The sequence below is a fragment of the Coenobita brevimanus genome, chromosome 66 (genome assembly GCF_032717465.1).
Source record: "Coenobita brevimanus isolate Jiangsu-jjx chromosome 66, ASM3271746v2, whole genome shotgun sequence".
NCBI lineage: Eukaryota > Metazoa > Arthropoda > Malacostraca > Decapoda > Coenobitidae > Coenobita > Coenobita brevimanus.
The window spans coordinates 5659899-5686591 of record NC_137019.1 but is presented as its reverse complement, the minus strand read 5'-3'; the positions used below and the strand labels follow the sequence as shown (position 1 = coordinate 5686591).

Sequence of the window (26693 nt, the reverse complement as noted above, 5' to 3'; positions counted from 1 at the left end):
TACTTATATAATCATACATATGCAGTTCTTTCCTTACACCCTTTCAAACATCCCGACTCTCTCTCTCTCTCTCTCTCTCTCTCTCTCTCTCTCTCTCTCTCTCTCTCTCTCTCTCTCTCTCTCTCCAACAGCAGGAGTCTCACATTCATACCAAGTCCATATCAAAGCTAGCCGAGTCGTCAATTAATCTTGGGCGCCTTTGATCTAGCTATGTCGACCCTTAGCAATTTTTTTCTGTTTGTGCCTCTCGTTTGATTTTTGGAAATTTCATCCTTGGGGACTTGATGGGTGTTAGAGAGAGAGAGAGAGAGAATGTGGGAAGAGAACAGCAATAACAGGGGAGAAAGAAGTAAAAAGCGAGTGAAAGCCAGTAATGGAGTCACGAGGCGGTGAAAACAGAATGAGAATGACGGAAAACATACAATAGCAGAATACAGCAAATGTGAAGACACCAAAATGAAGTGAAAATGAAAAGCGACGGATGAGGAATTTGACTGGGAAGGCGGGCGGGGGCGGGGAGGGAAAGGGAATGAGGGTTTTGTAACACGAAAATTATGCACGAATGAGAGATGATGGAAAAATAGAAACGGAAAGACATGAAGTGAAAAAGAAAAAGAAGAGAACGGATGATAACACACTAAAATGAAAAAGAACTGAAGTGTATGATGAGAAAATTTTTGAAAGGGACAGACAAGAACGAAGAAAGGAATGAGCGCGACGGTGACGGAGGGGCATAAACGAAGGAGAGAACAGAAATGATGGAGAGGAAAAACGAGAGGTATGTAAAGACACTAATAAGGAAGTGAAAATGAAAAAGTAAATGAGGAGAAATGTGACTGCAGAAGCGAACAGACAAGCACAGAGAAAGGAATGAAGGAAACAGAGATGGAGGGGCGTAAAAGAGGAAAACAGCAAAAGTGGGAAGGGTCGAGGGGAGGCGAGCCTGAACAGAAGAGCAGCAGTGAAGTAGGAAGGGGAGAGGCGAGGAAGAGGAGGAACGAGAGGAAACGAGTCAGAAGAGAAGAGCAGCAATGAAGGGGGAAAGAGAAGAAGGAGGAGGAGGAGGAGGAGGGGGAGGAAGACGTGCTTGCTGGAGGGACGTTGTCATGTACTTAAAGATGCACGGCGCGTTACCAGCAGTCCTCAACCCGGGGGACCAGGCTCGCTTTAGCCACCCCTTAAAGCTCTCGGTTTTCTCTCATTTTTACACGGAAAACTTGCTTTAATTTCCTGGGACTGTGATTGTATCATTCCAGTGTTCAAGTGTTCTCGTTTCGTTTCGTTTCATTTACGAAGACTCCAACAGGCTAGCATGTGTCGGAGTTGGTCACCTCATGGTAGCTCACTTTCTTAGTCCGGAGGTCACACTCTGTGTCCTCGTCCCACATATTTTCGGTCTGCCTCTCACACCCCTGTCATCAACGTTCACCCAGAACACTCTCCGCACTCAGATGTAATCCTCCATCCATTCCACATGCCGAAACCCTCTTAATCTAACCCTCTCATCCCAACACTATTACATTCATGTTCTATCCTTCCTCTCAACTCATCACTAGCAATCTTGAATTCCCCCCCCTCTCCCACCAGTCCTGTCATTCAGGGACGCACAACACATCCATCTAATCATTATCACCTCAGTACGTTTGAGTCTCCGACTGTCCTCTTGCTTTGCTGTCCAGGCCTCACTATTGAGCATTACACTCCTAACGTATGCTGCATACAAGGACCCCTTAGCACAGAGGAAGAGCCCTTCTGTGAGGTCTGCATCCAGGATTTGGTCAGTTCTTAGATGGATTTATTTATGCTACTTACCATATGCAACGCTAATCAAGAACGTTTATCTAAAACGTGGCTACTCAGAATTTAAATCCCCTCACAAAAATTTCGAACGTGAAAGTTACTTTATAATAAAAAGTTAGAAATAATGAGAACCACATGCCACCTATCCATCCCAACGTGACCTCCTCGTCCTTACTACTACCTACCAGGCTAATCTCTTTCTTCCGCCCCCTCCCCCACCTCTCCATTACTGGACATTGGCTTCATCAGTATGCTTCCTGCTAATCCACAATTCCCTTTCCTTCACTCACTTCCATCTCCTTTCTGTCTCATCCACGCGTTATGTTAGTTATACTCCATCCGGTCATAGGTATACTGTACATTTTTTTAACTTTTCAGTAACAAAAACCATAAATTTAAGTTTGATGCCACAGATATTTTCAGTGTATTCGGTAACATAACCCCAAACAGAAAAGCAGGAAGATGTCGGATTAAAGAAAAGTCTAAATGAAAAGAAGAGAGGACATGAAGTGATGATGTGTTAGCCTCATGTTTATGTACTGGAATGTGAAATACTCCGGATGGAAAAGTTAGAAAGTGTTGGGTACGAAAAGTTAGAAATTCAAAAAGTTAGAACGGTAAAGAGTAACATTAGTGTCGTGTAGGTGTCAAGTACTAGACTGTGAAATACTTCAAACGGAAAAGTTAGCTTGTGCTGGGTTTGGAAAAGTTAGAATTCAGACTAGAGAGTGTCCAATGTCAGTGTGTAAGGCCCACAAGTGTTAAGAGGGAAATTAGTGTCATCTAGGCATCATGTACTAAAGTGTGAAATACTCGAGATGGAAACTTAAAAGGTGTTGGGTATGGAAAAGTTAGAATCCAGACAAGAGTGTCAAATGTCAGTGTGTAAGGCCCACGAGTGTTAAGAGGGAAATTAGTGTCATGTAGGTGTCATGTACCAGGGTGTGAAGGCGTGTGATGCAGGATGGTGTGAGGGTGAACATGGCCTCTTCACACCTCCATATGCTACCCTGACACCCGATACCTACAGGGGCTTCACCATCGCCACCCCCACTGCCCTTGCCTGTCTGTACCCTCCTTGGACTATTTACTGTTTACTACTGGACTGTTTACCACCAGTTCACTATTTTTTCTATCTTAACCCTCACACGATATTTTGTTTCTAATGGGTAATGTCCTTTCTTATTATTATTATTATTTTTTTACTTCCCTATGAATCTAGAGACTTCAGCTTCCTAACCATGAGTTTTTATTCATATGATTGGAGTATCACCCATCCGGTACTGTGATATGAATCCTTTGCTTCTATCATCATCATCATCAAAATCTTACTACAGAAAACTGCCTATTTACGCTGACATAGGGATTTAGAGCACTGTCCTCTCTTTTTCATCCTATACTTCCATTAATATATTATAGCTTCATAACTGTATAATTTTCAGCAGTGATCTAATCCGATATTCTCTAGTAAGTGATATTTCTTTATGCTATCTCAGTATTTTTGAAGGCTACTCCTACACACACACACACACACACACACACACACACACACACACACACACACACACACACTGCCACCTCAAACATAATAAATTTATCTTTCCTGTTCTCACTGCCTATAACCTTTACCTTGATCATAAAAGGTACTTCTCAGTTTACCTCCACTGGTCTTAGTTAACCTTGCAGCTGATTTTTCATACCTTATTGGACTAAATGATAAGATGCAGGTGTGGTTTTTATCATCACTGCTGCGTCTACCTTCAAGCGAATCCTATACGGTCAGAATCTAAGCTGATTATAATGCTGTTTGAATTTCGTCCCCTGAGGAAACTGGCCAGTTCTCAAAATAAACAAGACTCCACAGCAGTTTACTATTATCATACTTCGTTGTATTATTATTATTATTATTATTATTATTATTACTATTATTATTATTATTATTATTATATTACTATTATTATTATTATTATTATTATTATTATTATTACTACTACTACTACTGTTGTTGTTGTTGTTGTTGTTATTATTATTATTATTATTATTATTATTATTATTATTATTAACTTTAGTATTTGCTCTGGCTTGAATGTATAAGAGGAAAAAAAAAATCTTATAAACAACTTAAGCTTAACAAATAAAGCTAAGAAGTCGTTAACTAGGAACTAGAATCTCTCGCCAGTGTCCACGTCTCTATATTTTTCCTGTCTTAACTCACATAATTTTTGCCGTTGTTCTCACTACGACCACCAGACCACCTCGATTCCACATAGTATAGGTCCACCAAAGAAACAATTATCATATTCACTCTCATCAGCTATAATCATAGCCATTCACACCTCCATTCCTTCCATATAAACTTCATTCATTATCTACATCTTTTACATACTTGAAATCGGAAGTAAAAGGTAAAACTTCAGTGTAAATAAACAAAGATGAACAAAATGCGTTGACCATCAAGAAAAAACACGGTGTAGCAACGAGACCACCACCACCACCAACAACAACAACAACAACAACAACAGCAACGCAAGGCACATCTACAGGCAGCTCCTATCAATAAAGGCTTAATGAATAAATAAATAAATATATAAAGATGTGTATGAACCAAAGGAAGGATATAGCAATACAACACCACCATTACCAGCATCACCACCAGCAACAACAATTTCAACAGCAGCAACAACATACACTACAGCAGGACACACCTACCGGCAGCCTTTTCCCCGCAGGCAGAGAGAGAGAGAGAGAGAGAGAGCAATTCACCGGTACAACACCCCACTAAACACACCAATAACAACAACAAGAACAACAACAACAACGCAAAACTAACTTAACATGCAGCCTTTTTCACCAGACAAAAAAAAAAAAAAAAAAAGCGCAAAAAGCAGTCACAAGAATCTCCCAGTCGAAGAAAAAAAAAAAAAAAAAGAGAGAAAAGAAAAAATGCAAGAAGAAGCAATCAAAAGAACCTACCAGACCAAGAAAAAAAAAACGCAAGAAGAAGCATGCCAGAAGAAGCTCCCAGTCCAAGAAAAAAAGAAAAAAAAAAAAAGCGCATGAAGAAGCAGTCAAAAGAAGCTCCCAATCCAAGCAAAAGAAAAAAGAAAAGCGCTAGAAGAAGCAGTCAAAAGGTCCTACCAGATCAAGAAAAAAATGAAAGAAAAAAAACGCAAGAAGAAGTAGTCAAAGGAATCTCCCAGCCCAAGAAAAAAATGAAAGAAAAAACCGCAAGAAGAAGTAGTCAAAAGAATCTACAAACGAAGAAAAAATGAAAGAAGGAAAAACCACAAGAAGAAGCAGTCAAAAGAATCTACCAGACCAAGTAAAAAACGAAAGAAGAAAAAACCGCAAGAAGAAGCAGTCAAAAAAATCTACCAGACCAACAAGAGGATAGCCGGCCTTCCCTCTCACCTCATCCTTTTTACCCGAAGTGCCTGTGCGCCCCAGAATACTCTTTAATTAGGAGACTTTAATTACCTTGACAGCCTCCCCAGGTCGGTTATGCCAGCGGGTAATTAAAACTTTGGCGACTTTAGGCTGCTGCTGCGAGAAGCGGGCTCACGCGACCTCTGGGGTGGAGAGGGGGAGCTTTTTGTTGTGCTTGTGCCCATGTTCCTTTTTTTTTTTTTTTTAAGGGAAGTTTTTATTGTAGGGAGATGTGTTGTGAACTAACTTTTGGCATTTATCTGTCTATCTATTTTATCTCAGTCTATCTATCTCGCAACTGCCATATAAAAAGATAGATTTTGATAAAGTAAGAAGGAAACAGGGGTATCCAGTTACTGTACCAGCATCTTCGTCTACCTGTGGCTCTTATTTTAGAGGAGATGGTAATAGTATATGAGTGAGTGGAGGATGCATGATTGGCCTCTTCCTACCCTCAATAATAAGGCAGATGCGAATAAAGAAGGTATGGAAGCAAGGGAAACCAAGGAACTGACGAACGATGGAGTGGTTGGATTACATTATGTATAGATTAGTGCTTGACAAGAGGCATTTTGTTCTGTTCTTTTCTATTCATTTTCTTTTTCATGGGAATCGACAGAATGGTCTATGTCCCACAAGCATTCTGAACCATATTTTTGTGTGGATCTTATGGCCTGTAAGATGGAATCAAATTTTCAGAAGAATTGATGTGCGAGTGAATGGAAGTGCTGCTCATTTCATTTCACGTGTCCATTCCTAGTTCTTCCTACTTTGTGCTGTCCTGTGCTTATTCTGATCCACATCAGTCTATTCTGTAGCATAATTCCGTTGTTTCACCACCTACCCTATTCTTTCTATCAGTCTATCTTTCTCTCCGACAAGGAGAGTATGTTTTCACCCCTGTTTGTTTGTTTGTTTGTTTGTTTGTCTGTTAGCAGGATTACTCAAAAACTAAAATAGAGATTTGAAAGAAATTTGGTGGGTAGATAGCCCATGTCACAGGGAACAATCGATTAACTTTGGGACCGATCCGGATCGTATTACAGATTCTGAATCCGGATAACGTTTATTGTGAAACCCTAATCAATGACGAGAAAACCTAACCCACTATGAAGAGTGGTTTAGAAATTACGCTGCCTCTGTCGGAGAGATGCTCTCCAGTGAGTGTCCCTCTAGCTCATAATCTAGTTTTTCTCACCAAAAGATTTTCATATTCCCCGGACTAATTTATCTCTTTGTTTTCTATGGAAGTACTAAACTGCTCTTATTTCTTGACCTAATACTAAAATTTTCCGCAAGTATTTTCCTTTTCCCCAGCGTTCACTCCTGCGTTTTCACCCCCACTAACAACGCTATAAATACAGGCTGTCTCCATATCTCTTTCTTTTTCTTCCTATTCTTCAGCTACCCTGCAATTCCCACTTTTTCTCTGTCGTCTCTACCGTTCCCTCCTTCAGCCTCTCTTACCTTTCCCGTACTTCAGCTTTTTACTAATTCCTTTTTTTTTTCCCCCTTTCAGTAAGTGTTCCAAGTATTTCCCTGTCAATATTTCCCTGGCCGTTAGGATACCTCTCTTTTCTTCCCTCATCAAGTACTCTTCCCCGTACTTTTCTTTCCATCCGTTTTACGTCTACAACCCACCTCATCTACCATTTCTATTCCTTGTCTTTCTCCCACAATTACTCTGCCTTTCTGCCTTCTCTATGCATTCTTTACCACGGACTTCATTCATCCTTCTCATTTAGTCATTCTCTCCCGTTCACTGCATCTTAACTTCTTTTTTACTAGTTTTTCAGCTCTTTCCTCCTTCACCTACTCTCTCTCTCTCTCTCTCTCTCTCCTACACCTGCCCTATCTCTACCCTTCTTTACCCACAAGTCCTCCTCTTTCATATCCTTCTCTTCTTATTTATTTCACCTCTTCTTTCTATCCCTTCTTTCTCTTCATTCTTCACTCTTCCTTGCACTCTTCATTTCTCCTAATCCTTCTCTTTTCTCCCACAAATACTCTTCCTTTCCTTACTCTCTCCCTTCGCTCTCCACTCTTCCGCCCACTTAATTTCATCTCTCTCTCCTCCTCTCTTACATCTCAACTAAGCCAGCCTTACTTCACCTTCTCTCTCTCTTTTGATCTTCCATTCTACCGCTCACCCCTTCTCTTTGTCCTCCTCCTCCTCTTCCTCCTTTTCACTTTTCCTTTCTCCCTCTGTTCCTTTTCTCCCCCCCCCCTCACTCCTTTCTCCTGCGCCTTTTCTCACTTTATTTCTTATTTTCTCCTTCTTCTTTCACCTCTTACACCCTCCCTTCCCCTCCCCCTTCTTCTCTTAATAGTCTCTCAAACCTCCTGCTTCTCTTGGTCTTCTTTGTCTTCGAGCATTTCTTCATACTTCGTTAACCCCATTTTTTCCTCCTCCTATTCTTCTTTCGCCCTTACCCTTTTCCCCTTCCCCCTCCTCAGCCTATTTTTTTTCTTTCCTCCATTTCCTTCTTTCCACTTCTCGTCTTTCTCACTCCTCTTTCACCCCCTTTCCATTACTCTTCTAGTTCTTCCTCCTCCTCTTCCCAATTTTGTTCCTCATTCTGCTCCTCCAGGTTTTCACGCATTTTACCTTTTCTCTCTTCCCCTTTCACATGCTGCTCCTTCTCTCTCCTTCTTCTTTGCCTTTTTTCCTATTGTTCCCTTTTCTGCTCCTTTTCCTTCTATTCCCCTTTCTCCTTTTCCTTTCTCCTTCACTTTTTCTTCCATTTATCCTATTTCCCTTTTCCTTCTCCTCCTCCTTTCCCACCACCACTACTTTCCCATTTCCCGCTCCTCTTGCGATTCTTCCTCTATTTCTCCTTTTCCTTTTATCCTTCCTTTTCTTCTGCTTCTTCCTTCACTTTTCGTTTCCTCTTCCTATTTTTTCTAATCCTCTTCCCCCTTTCTATCCCACTCATCTTCTCTTTATCCCTTTCCTTTTTCTCTTCCTCTTCTTCCTCCACTTCCCTTTCTCCTCTTGCTTCATTCTCCACTTCCCTCTCTTCTCTTGCTTCTTCCTCCACTTCCTCCTTTTATTCCTATTTCTTCTTCAGCTTCTCCTTTCTCCACTTACATCCTTCTCCACTTCTCTCTTCCTCTTCTTCCTCCATGTCCTCTCTTTACTCTTCTCTCTTCCTCCACTTCTCCTTTCCTCTTCCCTTTCCTCCCACGCCTCCTATTCTCCATTTCCCCTCTCTGCTCTTGTTTCTTCCTCCACTTCCCCTTCCCTCTTCTTTCTCCATTTCCCCTCTCTCCTCTCCCTTTTCCCTCCACTTCTCTTTTCCTCTTCTCCCTCCATTTCCCCTCTCTCCTCCTGTTTCTCCCTCCACTTCTCCTTCTTTCCTTCCTCCCACGCTTCCCATCCTTCACGGGCGAACGATCAAAGGGTCTGCTCTCCATCCTCCCAAAAGAGCAGCTTGGAAATAAGTACATAAACAACTGTAGCGACGTGCCGGGATGGAGAGAGAGAGAGAGAGAGAGAGAGAGAGAGAGAGAGAGAGAGTATGGCATTTTTCACGGACGCCGCTGCCTTTCATGTCTCCTCGTCTCACTGTTAATATAAAGTGGAAATTACGGTCGTTTATTGTTCTAGGACGCGACGTGTATTTCCTTCATGGGTATAAATTCTGAGTAGTTTTAATACTTGTTTATATTTCGTCTCATATTACTGCTTTGTCTGCTTCTATGAGAGAGAGAGAGAGAGAGAGAGAGAGAGACAGAGACAGAGAGAGTTATTTATTATTATTATTAACTATTATTATTATTATTATTATTATTATTATCATTATTATTATTGTTATCATTACACTGAACAGCCACTGCTAAACACTTTTGGAACACTTCATTACATACAACTTAAACACTAACCAGTATCTAAACACCGACAGGAGCTTAACCAAACGAATCCAGTAATACAGTTCAATAAAAATCCCTGCCTCTAGCTTTTTCCAGGCTACCAGAACTGCGGCAATTACCACAGCAATGCCGATAGCTAATTGAATGACCCGCCCACTCTCCCACTGTCCTCAAAACTCCAGATCTGATTACAGTAGTTTTATCCCCATATCCGAATTTTTCTCTTCTCCCATCTTTTCCTCCTAAAATCTTTCTATCTGTCGCGTGTGTTTTTTTTTTTATTTTTTTATTTCTGTGGTTTAGCTTTTATTACTTTTCCTTTCTTCTGTATTATCTTTCATTGTTTTCCTCCACTCTTCTCTAGCATCTCATATATTCTTCTCACTGTCAGGTAATTTAATAGGATTTTCTACAAAAAATTACCTTCTATTCCCAATCCAAATTCCCCTTCAGATATACAGGAGCTGGTTAAGCCAATATATCATTTCATTTATATTTTTTTCCCAATACTGAACAGCTGCGTCCATAATTCCTTTACATCTCCTCGAAACTGAAAAGCCTAAAATCCTGCTAAACTATACAGCAATAATTACCTCTTCATTATGATGATGTAATTAGGTCATCTTAGTTAATCCTCATCAATCGAGGAATTATCTCCAGGGGTAAAAGGGATAATCTGGGCTGTATATGACCTTCTCCAGTTCAGTAAATTTCCATAAAGCTCAGTATACTCGTCTGGAGAAAGCAGGTGCAAGACATTCAAGACGTCCGTGAATTAAAGAGGTTGAGAGAGTTGACAGACGTGGAATCCTGTTTTATTAGTATGGAACATGACCTATAGAAGTATTACTGACCCCCAACTGTACCTGTCATCACTAGAATTACACACACACACACACACACACACACACACACACACACACACACACACACACACACACACACACACACACACACACACACACACACACACACACACACAATTTCCCATACCTACCATCAGTAGAATTAAACACACACACACACACACACACACACACACACACACACACACACACACACACACACACACACACAATTTCCCATACCTACCATCAGTAGAATTAAACACACACACACACACACACACACACACAGTTTCCCCTTCAGCCGTATAAGCCCTGACCGAATTAGTACTTCACTCAGTATCACAGTTTTCTAATCGTAATTTCCTACCTCCTTTCTTTGCCTTTACCCCCTAGTTTCCTCTCCAACAAACCTAGAGTCTCCATAATCAACCCCCCCTTCAACACCAAAATAAACGATCAATTTGTATCACTAATTTTTCCTTTTTATTTTGTACAGGAGCGGGCTTAACCACAACAACAACAGCTCCCTCCGCCTCACCCGCCGCCTGACCAACATCACCAAGGACTCAGGCGACACGGTGAAGCTCAAGTGCGAGTTTACCGGCGACCCTCCTCCAACGCGGTTCAAGTGGTACAAGAATGAGGCGCCCGTCATCGAGGAGAAGGGCAGGGTTAATGACAAGAGGTGGGTGAGAGAGAGAGAGAGAAGGGAACGTGTAATATTAAGGGTACAAGTGAAGAAAAGAACTAAAGAGTAAGAGCACACACTGTCGTTGCTACAGTCTTACCAGGCTCATCGAAATATGAACCTGGTGGACTGCAGGTCAAAGTTGCCTCACCTCCCTCCTTTTGTAGGGTAAGGAGAATTTGAGTGATGTTTGTATTACCAGCAGAATCGACGGCAGGAAATAAAGGAACAAGTTAACGAAGAATTAACAGGTTCATTCACAAATAAGAAATACGAGAAATACGGAGAACGTAATAAGTAATAATCAAAGGTATGAATAACGGTCAGACTCAATAGCTACACGTAAAATTAAGAAGTACGGAGCACGCGAAAACATTAACACTTCTCTGTGTCACCAGGTACCGACTGAAGGCTGACGGCGTGCAGATCCACGGCACCAAACTGACGATCAAGGACTTGGAGATTCACGACAAAGGCTACTACAAATGCGAGGCCACCAACGGCGAGGAGAAGGTCGACTCCACAGGCATCCTTATTGTCAAACCTGGACAGTGGCGTGAGTATTTATATTCTGTTTTGTGACTTGTTACTTTAACTACTTAGACTGCTTTGTGACATGCTACTTTAATTTATCGTGATTAATGAATTACAAGCTGTAAATGCGAAGCACATACTGTATAAGGTGACATAACAGATGAGTAACTTTCATTACACACAGACAGTACATAGGTCCTTCAAAAAGTTCTTGGTCTCGCCCATAACATTTGGGTATGACTGTATGCTATAAGGCCTCATATGACGATACACAAGAACTCAAATTTTTGTGTTTATTTGTTTATTGGTGAGGCCCTTTTAAATCGGTAGGTTAGAGCAAAACCCAAAAAATGAAAAAAAAAAAAAAAAAGTATAGATCATGTATCTGCAACAAAATGGGTATGACCCTCAAGGAAATCCATAAATACATGGTAAACACACATGGTGAGAACTGTCCTTGCTACTCCACCATAAAGAAGTTGGCTGCTGATTTCAAGCGGGGCAGGGACAGCACCAAAGATGACACACGGTCGGGACACCCAAAATCATCGACGACGGACGATCAAGTGGAGACCATTCACGGCAAGGTCTTGAATGACAGACGCTTGTCCGTGCATCAGATAGCCGACACCATGGGCATCAGTGCACATTGTTATGAATGACATATTGGATATGATCAAGCTATCTGCAAGATTCGTGCCCAGATTGTTGACACCAGACAAGAAGCTGACCAGACTGGAAAATTCAAGGACATTTTTTTTATCCTTTCCAGGCAGTTCCAGCCAATTTCATCGGAAGATTTGTAACCCAGGATGAAACAAGGATTCACCTATTTGAACCTGAATCAAAGGATCACAACAAGCAATGGAAACACCATGATTCTCCACCTCCTACAAAATTCAAGCAAATGATATGTCGGCTAGGTGATGGCCCTAGTGTTATGGGACACTGAGGGAGTTCTCATGGCTGACTGCTTGCCAGAAGGTCAAACCATTAAATGGGCCTATTATGCATCATCAGAATTATCAGAATTGCGACAGCTGAAAGGAGCAATCAAAGAGACGTGAAAAGGAAAGTTGCGAGCAGGCGTGATGATCCTCCAGGACAATGCCCCTGTCCACAAGGCACGGGTGGCAGTGGCTGAAACAGCCAACTGCTACTTTGAAATGTTGCCTCATGCTCCATGCTTACCCGACCTGGCTCCGTCTGACTTCTGCCTGCTTCCCAAACTCAAATTCCACCTGTGTAGTCACTGTTTTCGGAGTGATGATGGTCATCTATGCTGCTGAGGTGTACTTGGAGGCTCAAGATGTGACCATCTTCCGTGACGGGACAGCAGTGCTTGAAAATTGGACCAAGTGCGTTGAACTTATTGGAGAGTATGGTAAATAATAATACAAAAATACTATCTCTCCCGTGACGTTTCTTGGGTGAGGCCGAGAACATTTTGAAGGACTCACGTATTTTCGAGAATAATAGAGGTAATTGTAACACTGACAAATCCGTGCACAACCGGCGATAAATAGACTCAACAAGGTATTCTTCGGGAAAATCAAGGTTTAAGGCATGTCCAAACGGAGCCAACATGGTGATGACCTCTCAGCCTTATCAAGTTAGTCGCCCCTCTGTTTCTGCTTAGCGCTCCGTTTTCTCAGACAAGTTGCTTTGCTGGACCATTTTCTATCATACAACAGCTTCATCTTCATTCCTTCAAAATTTTTACTGTCATCATGTCACATGGTAAAACATTACAAGAAATATGCTTACTAACCTTTGCTGTGCTGCAGGTCGAGTGGAGGAGGCGCCTGAGAGCAAGGCCATCATTCCCAGTATGGAGGACTTGGGTGTACACTTCCCCAACCTGCCTGGCGGAAAGTAAGTAGGCTATATTATTATATACCTTTAGTGTTATTACCAAGCAGGAGAGAGAAACAGTTCTAAAGCATAGGTTGATCGATCAGTGATGAAACTATTAATGGTGCCACTACATTACGCATATCCGTAGTGGCAATGCGCCTGCAATCTGTATTTCACAAGTTAACCTACGATAATCAATAATTTATATGTTGTTGGTGAATATTTCAAGACCTTCCTCCACCAGACAGCTATATTCTAGAGCCATTAAACATGTAATATATAGCGAGAAAAACCTCACCACCTTAAGAAAGGCTTTTTTTTTTTTTTAATTAAGTTATTCATTATCAGACAATGATATTCATGTCTGTTATCGATAAGCTATTACAAAAAAAAAGAAAAAAGTTTCATCATGTGGTGCCTGCCACCAAGAACAAAGACTGGTGGTCCCACCATGCAGGAGAGCCTTGAAATATTCAGATGGCTTAAAGACTAGAGCTCTGAAAGCACCACTTTAATCCATCGACTGTGTGTCTGGTTTCCGTAGTTACAAGCAGACAGGGGCGTGTGTGATTGTGTTCGATCAATACAGGTCCTTGTCAAGGTGTATATGCAGGAACCTCAAGCTTCACTGAATATCAGAAGGTCTTGCCGCTGTCTCACAAACTGTCCGGCTGATCGATGGTTGTGTTTGATGTTGCTTGGCGAATGAAGTGCCACACCTGTTTCACAGTGAAGAGCAATGCTTCTGTTTTTTGCACACTAGTACTCACACATCTTTGCACAAAAATGAAATAAGCCTGTAATTAACACCGAAACGATTTTTACCAAAAAAAAAAAAAAAAAAAGCTACAAGTTTTAGCTGTATTGAGCACGTCGAGACCTAAAGAAATGTAGAAACCCCTCCGGGTATGGTATTGGGTGTCCCTTTGTGATTCATGTAATGGTTCTGTTGGCGACGTCCAGTACTCATAACCTGCCGTAGCTGGTCTGTCTCAACAATGTTTTTGCCACCCTATTTCATTCCAGCACCGGGCTGGCTACCTTTCCAGCTCTGTGTGTTTCTCACCAAAGGGACAACCTCTTGTGTGTTTGATTCCTTGCTTACCTCATTCATATTTCACAACAGATAGGTGCTGCTCTCTCTCTCTCTGTCTGTCTGTCTGTCTGTCTGTCTCTCTCTCTCTCTCTCGTATTTTTCGACCTAACCGCCCGCAGCATAACACATTAGATTCCTTTAAACAGAACTAAAACGAACGAAAGAACTTCGACGAATCATCCACTTCAGCCAAGGAAAAAAAAAAAAATCTTACCCCGTCCTGCTAAGCCGCCTCCCGCTTTCCTTTTCTCGTCCATCTCACTTGCGTCCCATTACTTGCCAACCCCCCACCTCTCTTCCTCTCTCCTTACTCCTCTCCTGGGAAGACCTTGGGCTCTATTTATAAACTCGCTTAAGCTAAAGATACGTGTAAGATTCCCTATGTACAGTATATACGTTTTTCTTGATTTATACAACTGCCAAACACTTCGCAATTCAATTCGTGTGCATATTAAACTGAAAAATACCTTAAATCAATGCGCTCTGTAGTAATACTTAACCGTTATGAAGACCAGTTAATCCTGTAAAGATGGTTAGGATCTTATATAAATACGGCTCATGTCCCGTCCCATCGTGTCCTAACAACCCCCAAGGGACACCCTCAGAAAGTATATATCTAATCCCGTAAGGCAATGTTATATTTTCTTATGAGGGAGGGGTCTCTAAGTTTAACATTCCAGCCTAAAACCAACGCCTCTCCCTCCCAGCAACAGTTTTAACTTTTTTTTCCTCCGTGCGAGCCAACACCCTTCAGAAGCTGCATTCACAAACCTTCCTAAACGTAAGTCGTGTATAAGATTGCCTGTGTATATTTCAGCATTCTATATTTTTAGCTTTCTCATCCAGCCACCAAACACTTCACACTTCACAACCTTACTGGAATGGGGATTAAAGTGATAAACAGAATCAGATATTATAATTTCAGAAGATAATTCACTGACACGAGGACTAGTTTATCGTCACAAGTTGTTAGGATTCTTCATAAATGCGAGTTCAGGGCGGGTGTCGGGATGGGAGCGGGGTGTGTGATATATGGCACTTTATTACCCCGTATCGGAGGGTGTGCGTTGCGTTTCCGATGGTATTGTTCGTTTCCTAACCCTCCTACCGCTTTTTTTTTTTTTTTCGGGTGTTCAAAAACTAGCTCCCACCCCCCTCCTTTTCTCTCCCAAGCCTCTTTCACATCCATTCCACTCGGTGCTGATAGGGGATGGACTGGGACAAAAGCTGTACCGTACTTGGTTCTACTTCACGGGGTGCAATACGGGAGAGTAGTCGGTGATGGCTAAGTATGCATGTTCAGAAACTATTCACAGATTCCTTCAAAACTATGTGTAAAAGCCGAACTATGTTTAGATGAACCACTACAAAAACCACTGTTATTGTGCTCTTTTATGCTGTATTTTTGCTTTCAGCATGTAAAATAAAACAATCACCCAGTATTGTGTTATTTCCTGGTATTCACAGATGGTTTTATGATAAAGTATAGAGGATGAACTATATTCAGATGTAGTGGTCTCAAGAACAGTACTATTATGCTCTGACATATTGTATTTTCGCTCTTAATATGTAAAACGCAACAACCAGCCAATACCGTGATATTTTCTATGTATGCACAAGCACAGTTCTGGGAGTTTTCCACGCCATCACTACCAAAGCAGTGAATCTCATCTCCAGATCATCGCCGTGTTATTAAACCCGCGGGACCGGACTTAACGAAGGGAGCCAACTGAGTCTGTTAATGGTTATAGTAGGGGGAGCAGTGACTGTGCCTGGAACCAGGTTGCTGTGTTGTGTTTATGCCAAGACAGGATAGTGGGGAGAAGAAATAATGGCTCACGTATTTTCTGTGTGTCGTAAAAAGCAATTGAAAGAACAGTTCTCTTCCCCCTCTCCCCTCCCCCTCTCCCCTCCCCCCCTCCGTACCCATATTCGTGCTGGGATTTGGCAAGCCCATTGCCTTGCACTCGTGTTGCAAGTTGCCTGATACGTCTTGTTGCAGAGTAGGACAAGAGAGAATTACACTGTTCCCTAAGCCTTCTTTTCTACCCTTATTTGTGCTGCCAGTGAAATCTAACATCCGTACTCTGTCCCCATCCCGTGTCCAGTGATTAATGACGGTGACTAATGAGGAGACCAAAGGCAGTGACATTAAAAATTCCCCACCTCTGAAATTATACAAAAGATTTTAGGGAACGACTGGTGGGGATGGTAATGCTATTTATGTGATAATTGTGAGGGTGACGATGATTCAGTTGTGGTATTAATTGAGTTAGTGCTATTAGTGGTAAAACCAGTGTAGTTTTAACAGTGAATAATATAAATTAAAAAGTCCTGTGACTGTTATTGTGATAGCTGGTGAGATTAACTACGGCGGTATCCACGTTGATAATGACTGTATTAATTCTGATATCTAGAAGCCACAGCTGGAACGACTGTCATATTGCTTATAATTGTATCGGTTCCAGTAATGACCGCATCAGTAGTGGCGTTAAAGGTGACTGACGACGATGAAGGCCGTAACTGAAGCTATGTTGAAAATGAAGGTATTAGCGGTGGTCATTAAAGGTGATGGATGAAACGGTGGTGGTTGTGGTGAATGTGGCAATTAAATACCCACTGAACCCTAGCAGGTCTTTCTTTATTCTTGGTATCTCGAGCCGATTTTATTCACCTAGGGAAGATTTTTTTCTTAACTGGAGGGGTTAGATACAGCCTTATCAAACCCCTCAGAATACGAGAGGCCTTTCCTAAGGTGAATGAAATCGTCTGGAGATGGCAAGAGCATACTGAAAAGAACGTCATCCCGATTCAAGAGTTTGCACTTGAATCCAGGTAATGTCCTTCTTAGTTCATTCTTGCAGATAACAGACGATTTTATTCAAGTTATGAAAACCGTCTCGTGCTGAAGGTTTATAATAAAGCTCTATCTAATCCCTCCAGTTCGAAGAATCCTGAGCTGAATAAACTCGTTAAGAGATGGTAAGAATAAAATGAAAATAGACGTTCCCGGGCTCAGTGGTTTATTGAAATGATGGTGGCGGTGACAGTGATGGGGTTGCATCCATCACTGACTGCAACGCGAGAGCACGACCCAAATCCCAGCCTCTGAATTTTACTCCCTCCCATTTCCACATACACACTGCATCGCCTGCATGGTGCCCCGGCCCCTGAAATTAATGCAGATGTGGGTCATTTAGCTGCAGTAGAGTATGTTCGGATTCTCACAACTACAGGTCGTATACCTACGCGGGAAAAGAGGAACCGGGTGATCAAAGTCCTCCTGGGGATACATTATCTTTATACGAACGCATTTTGTCCTCGGGCTCGCCTGTTGAATGTATCGATCCTCCTTCATTCTGAACATGATTGATGCTCATGGTTTTCTTTTGCACACAAATCTGTGTGATAAAATATATCATTTAAAAAAATAATGGAAACAGCAGTCAAGACAGCGCACAAAGAGTGGGTTGTTGTGGGTTTTCCCCAAGTTAGTTTGCTTCTGAAGCATGATTCAGCCAACATAAAGTGTCAAATTGTTGGCATAACTCACACTTGCATTGGTGTTATTACATCTGATAAATGTTCATGGAACACGAAAATAAGGATTTAGTTTTTACGGATAACAAGACATCACTGACTTATAAAGCAATTCTGTATTTACTGTACAAACCAGTAGTAAAGGATTCCATTCATCAATAGATAATAAGACGATCAGTGTATCTACTCTAATTAGTGAAAATCCTTATTAAAACTGGTGAGTGTATATTAAAAACGAAAACAGCAATAGTATTTCAAAAAGCAAATTCTGACTGTTATGAGAACTTATTCTAATATTAGGTCCGAACACTTAGTGCAGGTGACCCTAGTAAAATTTTCCTATCATTTTTCATAGTAGCTTGGTATGTGCGTAGGGTAAGGTGAGGCATGTCTGGTGAGCAGCAGCGGCGGCGTATGAGTACACCCGCCACGCCCCCACGCTGTCTACCATCACATAAACCCAATATTTTAAGCCCCCCCCCCCCTTCCTTTTTTTTTCTTTTTTTAAGTTGGAAGCTAACTGTACACTCTCCTCCCCGGCGAGCCAGGATGAAACGAACAAGAGGCCTTCCATTAGGAGTAAGTATCCCTGTAGGCGGATGATAGGGGGGGAAACAAAGGGAGCGCAGGAGTGGCCTGGTGTGAGTACTATCCGCCAACACCAAATTGCCACGGCCCGGAGGGGGAATTTCCCTCTGCGTCTGCGTTAAGTGAATGAAACTCTTGTCGGAGATGGGGATGGCTCCTTGTTTAGTATGTTTACATATCATTTAATCATATGAAAAGGGGAAAAAGAGATCGATAAAGGGGTAGGGTGATATTTTATGGATGTGGGAGAGACAGAGTTTGCCGTCCAACCTCCTTTCAGGTCCGAGGTAAACAAATGGTTGAGTTCGTCCCTCTGTCCCCTCTCCCCTCCACTCTTCCCTCACGTCCCTCCCCTCGCCCAGCCCACTAGAGGGGAGACGCTCAGCTGCCTCGTAACTGTTTTTTCTGTTGGATTTGGTCTTTTCCCATTATTTTTCATACGCCGGGATAACGTTAGAGTACAACATGTCAGATTCACGCGTAATCTCGGCACCAATTTGAAATTTACGCATTCAGTGAAAGTCAAAAACAGCAATTATATCAAATAAAAAAACGGAAACTAACTTCATGATACAAGTTGAAACAGAAGGGGAACACTGTTAAGTCGAGTGAACACAGTGAAAGGGAGAGGGAGGGAGAGGGGGAGAAGGAGGGAGAGAGAGTAAGAGAGAGAGGGGAGGAAAGGACTCGGGGGCCCGGCAAGCTGTGGATGTCGTTCAGTCAGTCAATCTCTGTAGTGGAAGGAGTGTGGAAGCAAAGGAGTAGCGATGAAAAGGAAGTGGGTGTCGGCGGCGGAGGTTCCTTAGATGAAAGAGTGCAGGCTCCACCATCGCTACGCCCACTCACACGGTCTTTACCCCGGGGCCTGGCGTAGTATTGACGTTTGCATACCTGGGGCGGGTAGTGTGTTTAGGGAGGAGCGTGGGAGCAGCACAGGGCAGATGGGTTGGTGTCTAGGAGTGGTCGTGTTGTCGGACGCCGGGACTAATTAACTGTGATACGCTTGTGCTTACTTCTCCTCTAGCTTTTACATCATGAATATTACTCGTCGAAGATGCGTCACTTCGGTTGTACGTGAGAATTAAATGTCACGCTCTCTTGGGAATCGATATTTACTCATTTCATTACAATGCGGTAAGCGGGTTCTTCGGTCGGTCGGTTTTAAAGAGAGCTGCCTCCAAGCACAGCACTTGTTGCATCCGAGGTCCCTGAACTGCCTGCTACAGTCGTTAGTGAGGAAGTCTTGCTTTCTTCAGTCAGTGTAATCAGTGCCTGCAGATATTTACTACCTGTGTGTCGTAGAAATTTACCTGCGAAGGCAGTCAGCAGACAAAGAAGACACAAGGCGTCGTAGCTTGGCAACTTCTCTCCTCGGCATCTCCGCGAAAAGGACATTGTATATGTTGCATACAGCAGTTGAAGTAATTCGCCGTATGAGGGACACCTTACATTACAACAACACCGTACTGATTAATAACCTAACTAGTCCTTATCCTGCCATGTGGGTAACCAAACCTTAACCTTATCCTGTTAACTTTATCCTTCCACTTACTGTATAACTATATAACCACACACCTTACCATGATCCTGTCACGCACATAACCAAATTAGCCTGTTACATAATCAAACTTCATCCTTATTCAGGTACATAATTATAACCAGACCTTAACTTCACCTTCCTACGTATATAACCACACCTACAAAACAGACCTATCTTATTCAGTCACATATGAAGAAACTGTATCTACTTAAGTACCGGGTACTGGTACCGGTACATAATCAAACCTTAATCTTATCCAAGCACGTACATAAACAGATCTTATCCAGTCATATATATAAACAATCCATAATGTTGCGTGTTTATACTTCAGCCCTATCCTGTCACCTGAATAAGTAGCCTAGGTATTACCTTGCCCCTCCCATATATATATATATATATATATATATATATATATATATATATATATATATATATATATATATATATATATATAGGCCTCTGTGGTGCAGTGGTAGACTGTGCGTTTTCGTAAATGGGACAACAAGGGTTCGCGCCACGCCAGCGTAATAAACTTTGGGAGTGTTCACCCGGCCACGTACTGCTTTGGCGGACATAAGGGGTGCCGTGGTTGAACCAGTGTGGCCTACCTGTACTATAAAGTATGCTTGCATCCAGTCGGCTTGCGCGGGCCGATTACGCTTGGTTCACAGACTACACACACACATCCAAAGCCAATCCAACATTACAGTCACACTTACAAGAACTTCTCACCCTACATACAAACTCTACCAGACAGCCTAAGCCACTTGGTAGAGATACATAGGCTGTATATATATATATATATATATATATATATATATATATATATATATATATATATATATATATACACACACACACAAACTTGTCTTAGTACTAGCCTTATCCAGTTATACATAAAACCATACTCAGCTTTGTTACGTCGAAACTACGCATCACATTCATCCAAACACAAGCTAACCAAACATAACATGACGGGATGGGGGAGCGAAATATTGGTGTACCATTGTTCTGTTACCCTAACCCCAGGCAGTTAGTCCTGTACGACTCTCTCTCTCTCTCTCTCTCTCTCTCTCTCTGAAAGTTACGCCCAAATCGGTTCAGTCATACCCATCTCACACTGAAAATTCATTAATTTTGCATTAAAGTGCACATAACTGGTGTCAAGAGAGGAGTCTAACGCTATGAACACAACACAGTAGACAATATCGCAGTGAGAAACAAGGCTGAGCGTAAAATAACGAGATTTGTTGAACGAAATCAACAAAAGAGGTATGGAGACCCTTACGATCGATTAAATTGGCTCTCTCCGGTATTTTGCGATGTTTTTTTTTTTTTTTTTTTTTTTGAAACAGGAAATAATATATGGTACTGAAACAGGTCATAAATTAGTTTCAAATCTCTTCGTGGTGTGTTTCAAAATGAATACGGTTTTGGAAGAGGACATGGTGTTCTTTTCAAATATTGTAGTGGTTTCAAAATAATATACGGTTCTGAAAGAGGACATGGTGTTTCTCAAATCTCTTCGTGGCGTGTCTCAGAATGTATCGAAGTGACAGGGGAGGGGAGGCCACGTGAGCCCGTTTACCCGACGAGTAATATCCATACATAAGTTATTGGTTCATAACCCCCGAAACAGCTGCTTTCTATGGTGCTAGAGAGGGACCCGCCAGGCCATCATGGATCTGAAGCCAGCGTGGACGGTACTGCTCCTGGCTTTGGTTATAATGGAGGTGGTGGCCGAAAACGGGGAGAAGTGGAAAAGCAAAAGGAGGAAAAAGAAAAACAGGAAGAAGTGGAAGAGCAAAGCGAAAATGGACTTGTTGGAGGAGATAGCGGGACAAGGTGTAACAGAGCCCCAGGAAATAGGCGAAATGATAGCTCAGAGTGAGAGAGAGAAGACGGCAGTGCATCATGACAACGCAAAGACCAGGTAAGTAAGCATGAATCGAGTGACTTTTCAACCTTTTGTCGTGTATGGTTTCTCAGGTGAATACAGGTAGAATCGTTAGAAGCCAGCCACAATTGAGTATCTAAGTTCTACAGTTGCTGAACTTATTACTGCATCTTTTCACTATCTTTTCACATTTGTACTCTAAGGTGGAAGCTGGACAGAATAAAGTACTTCAGTATTTCAATCGATATGAGGAGGGTAGTGGGGTTTCTGTCAACACTTTTACTTTTAGCTTTTTCTGAATAACATGGTCCAGAGTTGGGGAGAAAAATAGCAATGAAATAATTAAACCTCCACCTACATAAGGTAAAAAAGAAACAAAAAATTACACCGTACATATTTTATCACACAGTTATCACAAAACATCATTCTCAGTCGCGAAATGGAGGTAAAACAACTAAACGCATATTTCAAACGACTGAGAAATAAAATCGAGTTGTTGTTGTTGTTGTTTTTTTTTTATCGCTTAGCTACTAGGCCGTTCCCTCAGCTGAAGAAAACACTGCAATGGGCCTTAACCCTTTTGATGGGTATAGACGGTTTATGTTCATCTGACGGGACTGGGCTACTCCTTTTACGTTATTTCTAGGTCGTGGTTGCGTGAAATTAGATGCGCCTTAAAGGCAGGATTGGGTCTCCTTGATTACTGGCCAAATTTATTCTCAAAATATGTGTTACAACTAGCTTCCACGAATACCGTGTGTGTGTGTGTGTGTGTGTGAGAGAGAGAGAGAGAGAGAGAGGAGGGGTGGGCAACTACAATCACACAATGCCCTGTTTACTGGCATCCGAGGGAGAAGTATAATGTTGCAATGGGCGTGATTTGTTTACCTTTCAGAGCCTTCTTATTTCAGCACTGTTGTCTCATAAACCAGTCAGGAGATGCGGTGAAGAATAAATGAAATTGTGGATCTATTTCTTATGAGGAAGTGTGATCGCTTGTGAAAAATTTATCCATATGAAGCAAGCTATGACAACATCCCCCCCCCCTCTCTTTCTCTCTCTTTCTCTCTCAAACTACAAATCTAGTAAAGAAAAAACATAAAACGGCCTTAATACTGAAAAAGCAGACACTTAAATAACTTTAGATGTAAAAATACCTTGTTAATTAATAACATTTTTTCTCTAACCTGACCAAGATTCCGTATCCCTTTCGGCTCGGTTGATGGCCAAGTGAGGTCGGACTGGAGAGGGTCATTTTAGCTGGTAACCAAGGAGATTCATACTTACCTTACAACCAAAGATGGCGCAGGAGAGAGAGAGAGAGAGAGAGAGAGAGAGAGAGACAGACAGACAGACAGACAGACAGACAGATAGACAGACAGGGGGGGGAGGAACTGCACCAATGTCTTCCTCCATTCTGCATATGAATCATTTTTAAAGAGGCCAGAAGCCTTGTCGTTGCATTACACAACTCAGTTGAACACAGGCTATTAAACCAAGATGATAGCATTACCCCTGTCATGGTCGTGACAACGTTAGCATTCCATTCTACCTCCCGTTTCACGATTTTATTCAGCTGAGAGTGAATGGAACAACCCTGGTAATCCATTCCACGTACCGCTTCTCAATTTTATTCAGCTATATTCAGCTAAGAGTAAGTGGAACAACCCTAGTAATTCGTTCCGCCTACCACCGCACGATTTGATTCAGCTGAGAATTACTGGAACAACCCCAGCAATCCATTCCACCTACCGCTGCAACTTAGAGTGAGTCAGAATCCTGTGAATATTGAACGGCACGCAGAATGATCACCAGCACATCATTTATTTGGAACCTGGCTAGGCATCCTCTGCTTTAAGTTTGTGTGGGCCAGGGGTGAATGTTCCTCAAATATACATTAAGGGAAAAGGTCAGTATCGCGGTGGTTGAAGGTGCTTGACCCCAACACTCGCTGGCGCAATGCATTCTGAAGGCGACAAGACCCCAACCCTGGAGAGCATGGAACACTGAACGAGACTTTGCTGTAGAAACTCATTGCTCGTGTTAGGAATTGAAAAAGCACCTTTGATGAATTTAACTTAAAACTTCACTCAAAGCACAACAGATTACGAAAGCGTTCAACAGCCATCTAAAGGGGAACTTCTTCGTTGAGTTTCAGACCTTACATAAACTTCAGACCATATAAATTAAAAGTAGTGAATGCTTGTAGTACACACACACACACACACACACACACACACACACACACACACACACACACACACACACACACCAGAATTATTCACTGGCAGTCGGACGACGCTGATAACACAGCCACTGAAATGCGCAACGTGACCAACAGTACCCCATTTTTAACCCACTTCACACGTAAGAATGATATATGTAATTTGGCATGGGTGTGTATCGGATCACCCTGTATAATCCAAACACTATTTCTTACTGATATAAATTGGGTGGATAGAGTCTAAGTGCAAGAAGAGGAAATAATGGAAACAGGAAAATAATCATAACAAAAATCACCCATTTCCTCACCAATTTAGCCTTGGAAATTACCATTTTTTATTATACAGGCATGACAATCTATACTAATGTAGTTCACTTACAGTAATTATGCCACTCTCGCAACACCTGTGGGGCAGAGTCATTCCGTCAACTGTCATGGGCATCTCTATATTACATACTTCACCCACCTATTTCTCTAGCCTTCGTCATTCAGTTTGATTCCTAATGGCCTATATCCCAATCTCCTACCACAATATTCTTTTGACCTTTAATACCTCTTCCTGTCTCAAATAACGTCGACCGTTCTTACAACACCTAAAGGGGCCATTATCTTCAAAGCACACACTATTTTCTTCTACACTCTGGTAAAAAAAGATTCCTAGTCCATATCTTTCACGAAAATATATATATTTCGTATAATATAAAATCCACACTGTCCACAGTTACTCCACATTCAACAGTTCTGTCTCACTGCTTTAACTCTAGGCCGATGGTTCCCAAATTGACAGCCGTGGTGCATTTTCGGTGGGTGGGTGGGTGGGGGATGAGGCATCTTTAGTACCGGTATTTGAAATCACTTGTGGGAAAATATTATACATTTTTCGATGGCAATATTTGTGAGTAATCCCTTTTTTATTAACTATCTTGTGCAGAGCATACCTAGAGACAATGCAAGATCAATTCCTCAGAAGCAGATGCAACTCGTTGGCCATACAGTTTTTATAGAACTACTAGACCTAGTTTGATGAAAGAATGGAATGCACCCCTCGTATCAGCAAACTAGCTTTTTTTTTTTTTTTTTTTTTTTTTTTTTTGTCAACAGTACCTTTCTGTGCATATTTGTTTTATTTTTATCTACAGTACCTCTTTCTGCAATTTATTTTTCTAACTTATTTAGCATCAAACTGAAAAAAAGTGTTAATAATCGGTTCGGCATGGAAGAGGATCTCCTCTGTACCTTTTCTGTGTCCCAGCTATTGATACCCCACTTGGCGTCAAACGCGTAATTCCAACTATACCTTTAAATTTTAAGTTCATTTTTCGAGTGATCTGTGTGTTTAGACCGGTTTTCTAATTAATCGAGTTGTTACAGTCTGAGTCTCAATACGCACCATGCGCCTTCGAGTGATGTTGCATGTTTGTTTCTCCAAATGAAGATGTAGATGGAGGCCAGAGGTGTTACCATAAGTCACAGGAGGCAACGGGTATTATCGTATATTGTCTGGGGTGGGGGTCACAGAATGGAAAAACTTTGGATCGAATGATCTGAATTTTTTCCATCCTCATGTCATACAAATGTCTCATACCCGTACGCTGACAGCCATATGGTCGGGACAGTTTTATGTTAGTATTCTGTTCCACCTAACGCCAGACGACTTTATTCAGCAGAGTCCTAGGAGGCAGAATCAGTTATGTTGTCACCATTAACCCTTTCATGGTAGGGACAACTCCAGCTAACGCCAGACGATTTTATCCAACTGTTACAGGGAGCCAAACTGAAATGGTAGACCCAGTCTTAACTTCGACAGTCAGAAAACTCGTCTAATCTCCATAAAAACAGTGATGTAACCAGTTTGTAGGACTGTATGACGTGCAGAGTCTAGGACAAAAGTTAAACTGCCATCGCAATGCATCTACCTTCACACCTGGGGCATGTCTGTCACTCTCCTCCCTGATGCTACTTATCAGGAGGAATCATCTGTGGACAGAGAAACATACCAAACTACGCTCAGCTTAGGAATATTAGCTAGCAGAGGAGAGGGACAAACATAAGTAAAACATTTGGTGAAATATTTTCCCAAAATGTACGGTACACAACGCTTTTCCGGTAAGGCCGGAGTGTAATCACACTAATCTAGCCAATGACCAAGATACACCTACTGATCCTTTCAGTACGATGACGTATTTTTCTTTATGTCTTAGCTACTTCTAGACAGTTTTATTAAGCTTGGAAGAGACTTTTCAGACTGGAGAGATAGCCATCATGATTCCCTTCACTACTGCGCCGGTCTCCTTAGCTGGAGGTGCGTTTAGAAATACCAAGACTAAAAGTCATCGGACTGAAAGGTTCATGCTGGAGAGAGAGAGAGAGAGAGAGAGAGAGAGAGAGAGAGAGAGAGAGCGAGAGAGAGAGCACGCTGTTAGATGTAACCGGAGGTTGTAAGGAGACCCGGAATATTTCCGGATATTCATTAGAGTTTCTTTTGATGTAGACTTCATGGTTGTTTAAAAGTACGGTACTCTGTGGTAGGCGGTGGCGGCCAACATTCACTCACTTGGTGTGGTGCAGCCTACTTCTTCCTTCACCTTTATTATTCTACTTCTCTGTGTCTGCCCTCCTCTCTTCCTATTTCTTCCATCTTACCTAACATTTAGTATTTCCTTTTCAGGCGGCTTTACATTGAGGAACAAACCCATACATGTTCCTTACGAGTCAGCAAGTGTGTTGGCGGAATGTTAGTGCTCCTCCCCGCAAAACAACTAACTTCCATCCTTTATGGGAT

The 26693-nt window shown here is 41.9% G+C and overlaps 1 protein-coding gene across 1 annotated transcript in view; it reads left to right on the top strand.

Moving 5' to 3' along the window:
- The window catches only part of LOC145405265 (tyrosine-protein kinase transmembrane receptor Ror-like), a 61445-nt gene that overhangs the window by 4055 nt on the left and 30697 nt on the right, over positions 1-26693 (top strand). Inside the window, exons 3-5 of the mRNA XM_080276681.1 lie at positions 10444-10632; positions 11034-11191; positions 12957-13044. Of these exons, the coding sequence (XP_080132807.1) occupies positions 10444-10632; positions 11034-11191; positions 12957-13044 (435 nt within the window). The remainder of the gene's footprint in view (positions 1-10443; positions 10633-11033; positions 11192-12956; positions 13045-26693) is intronic.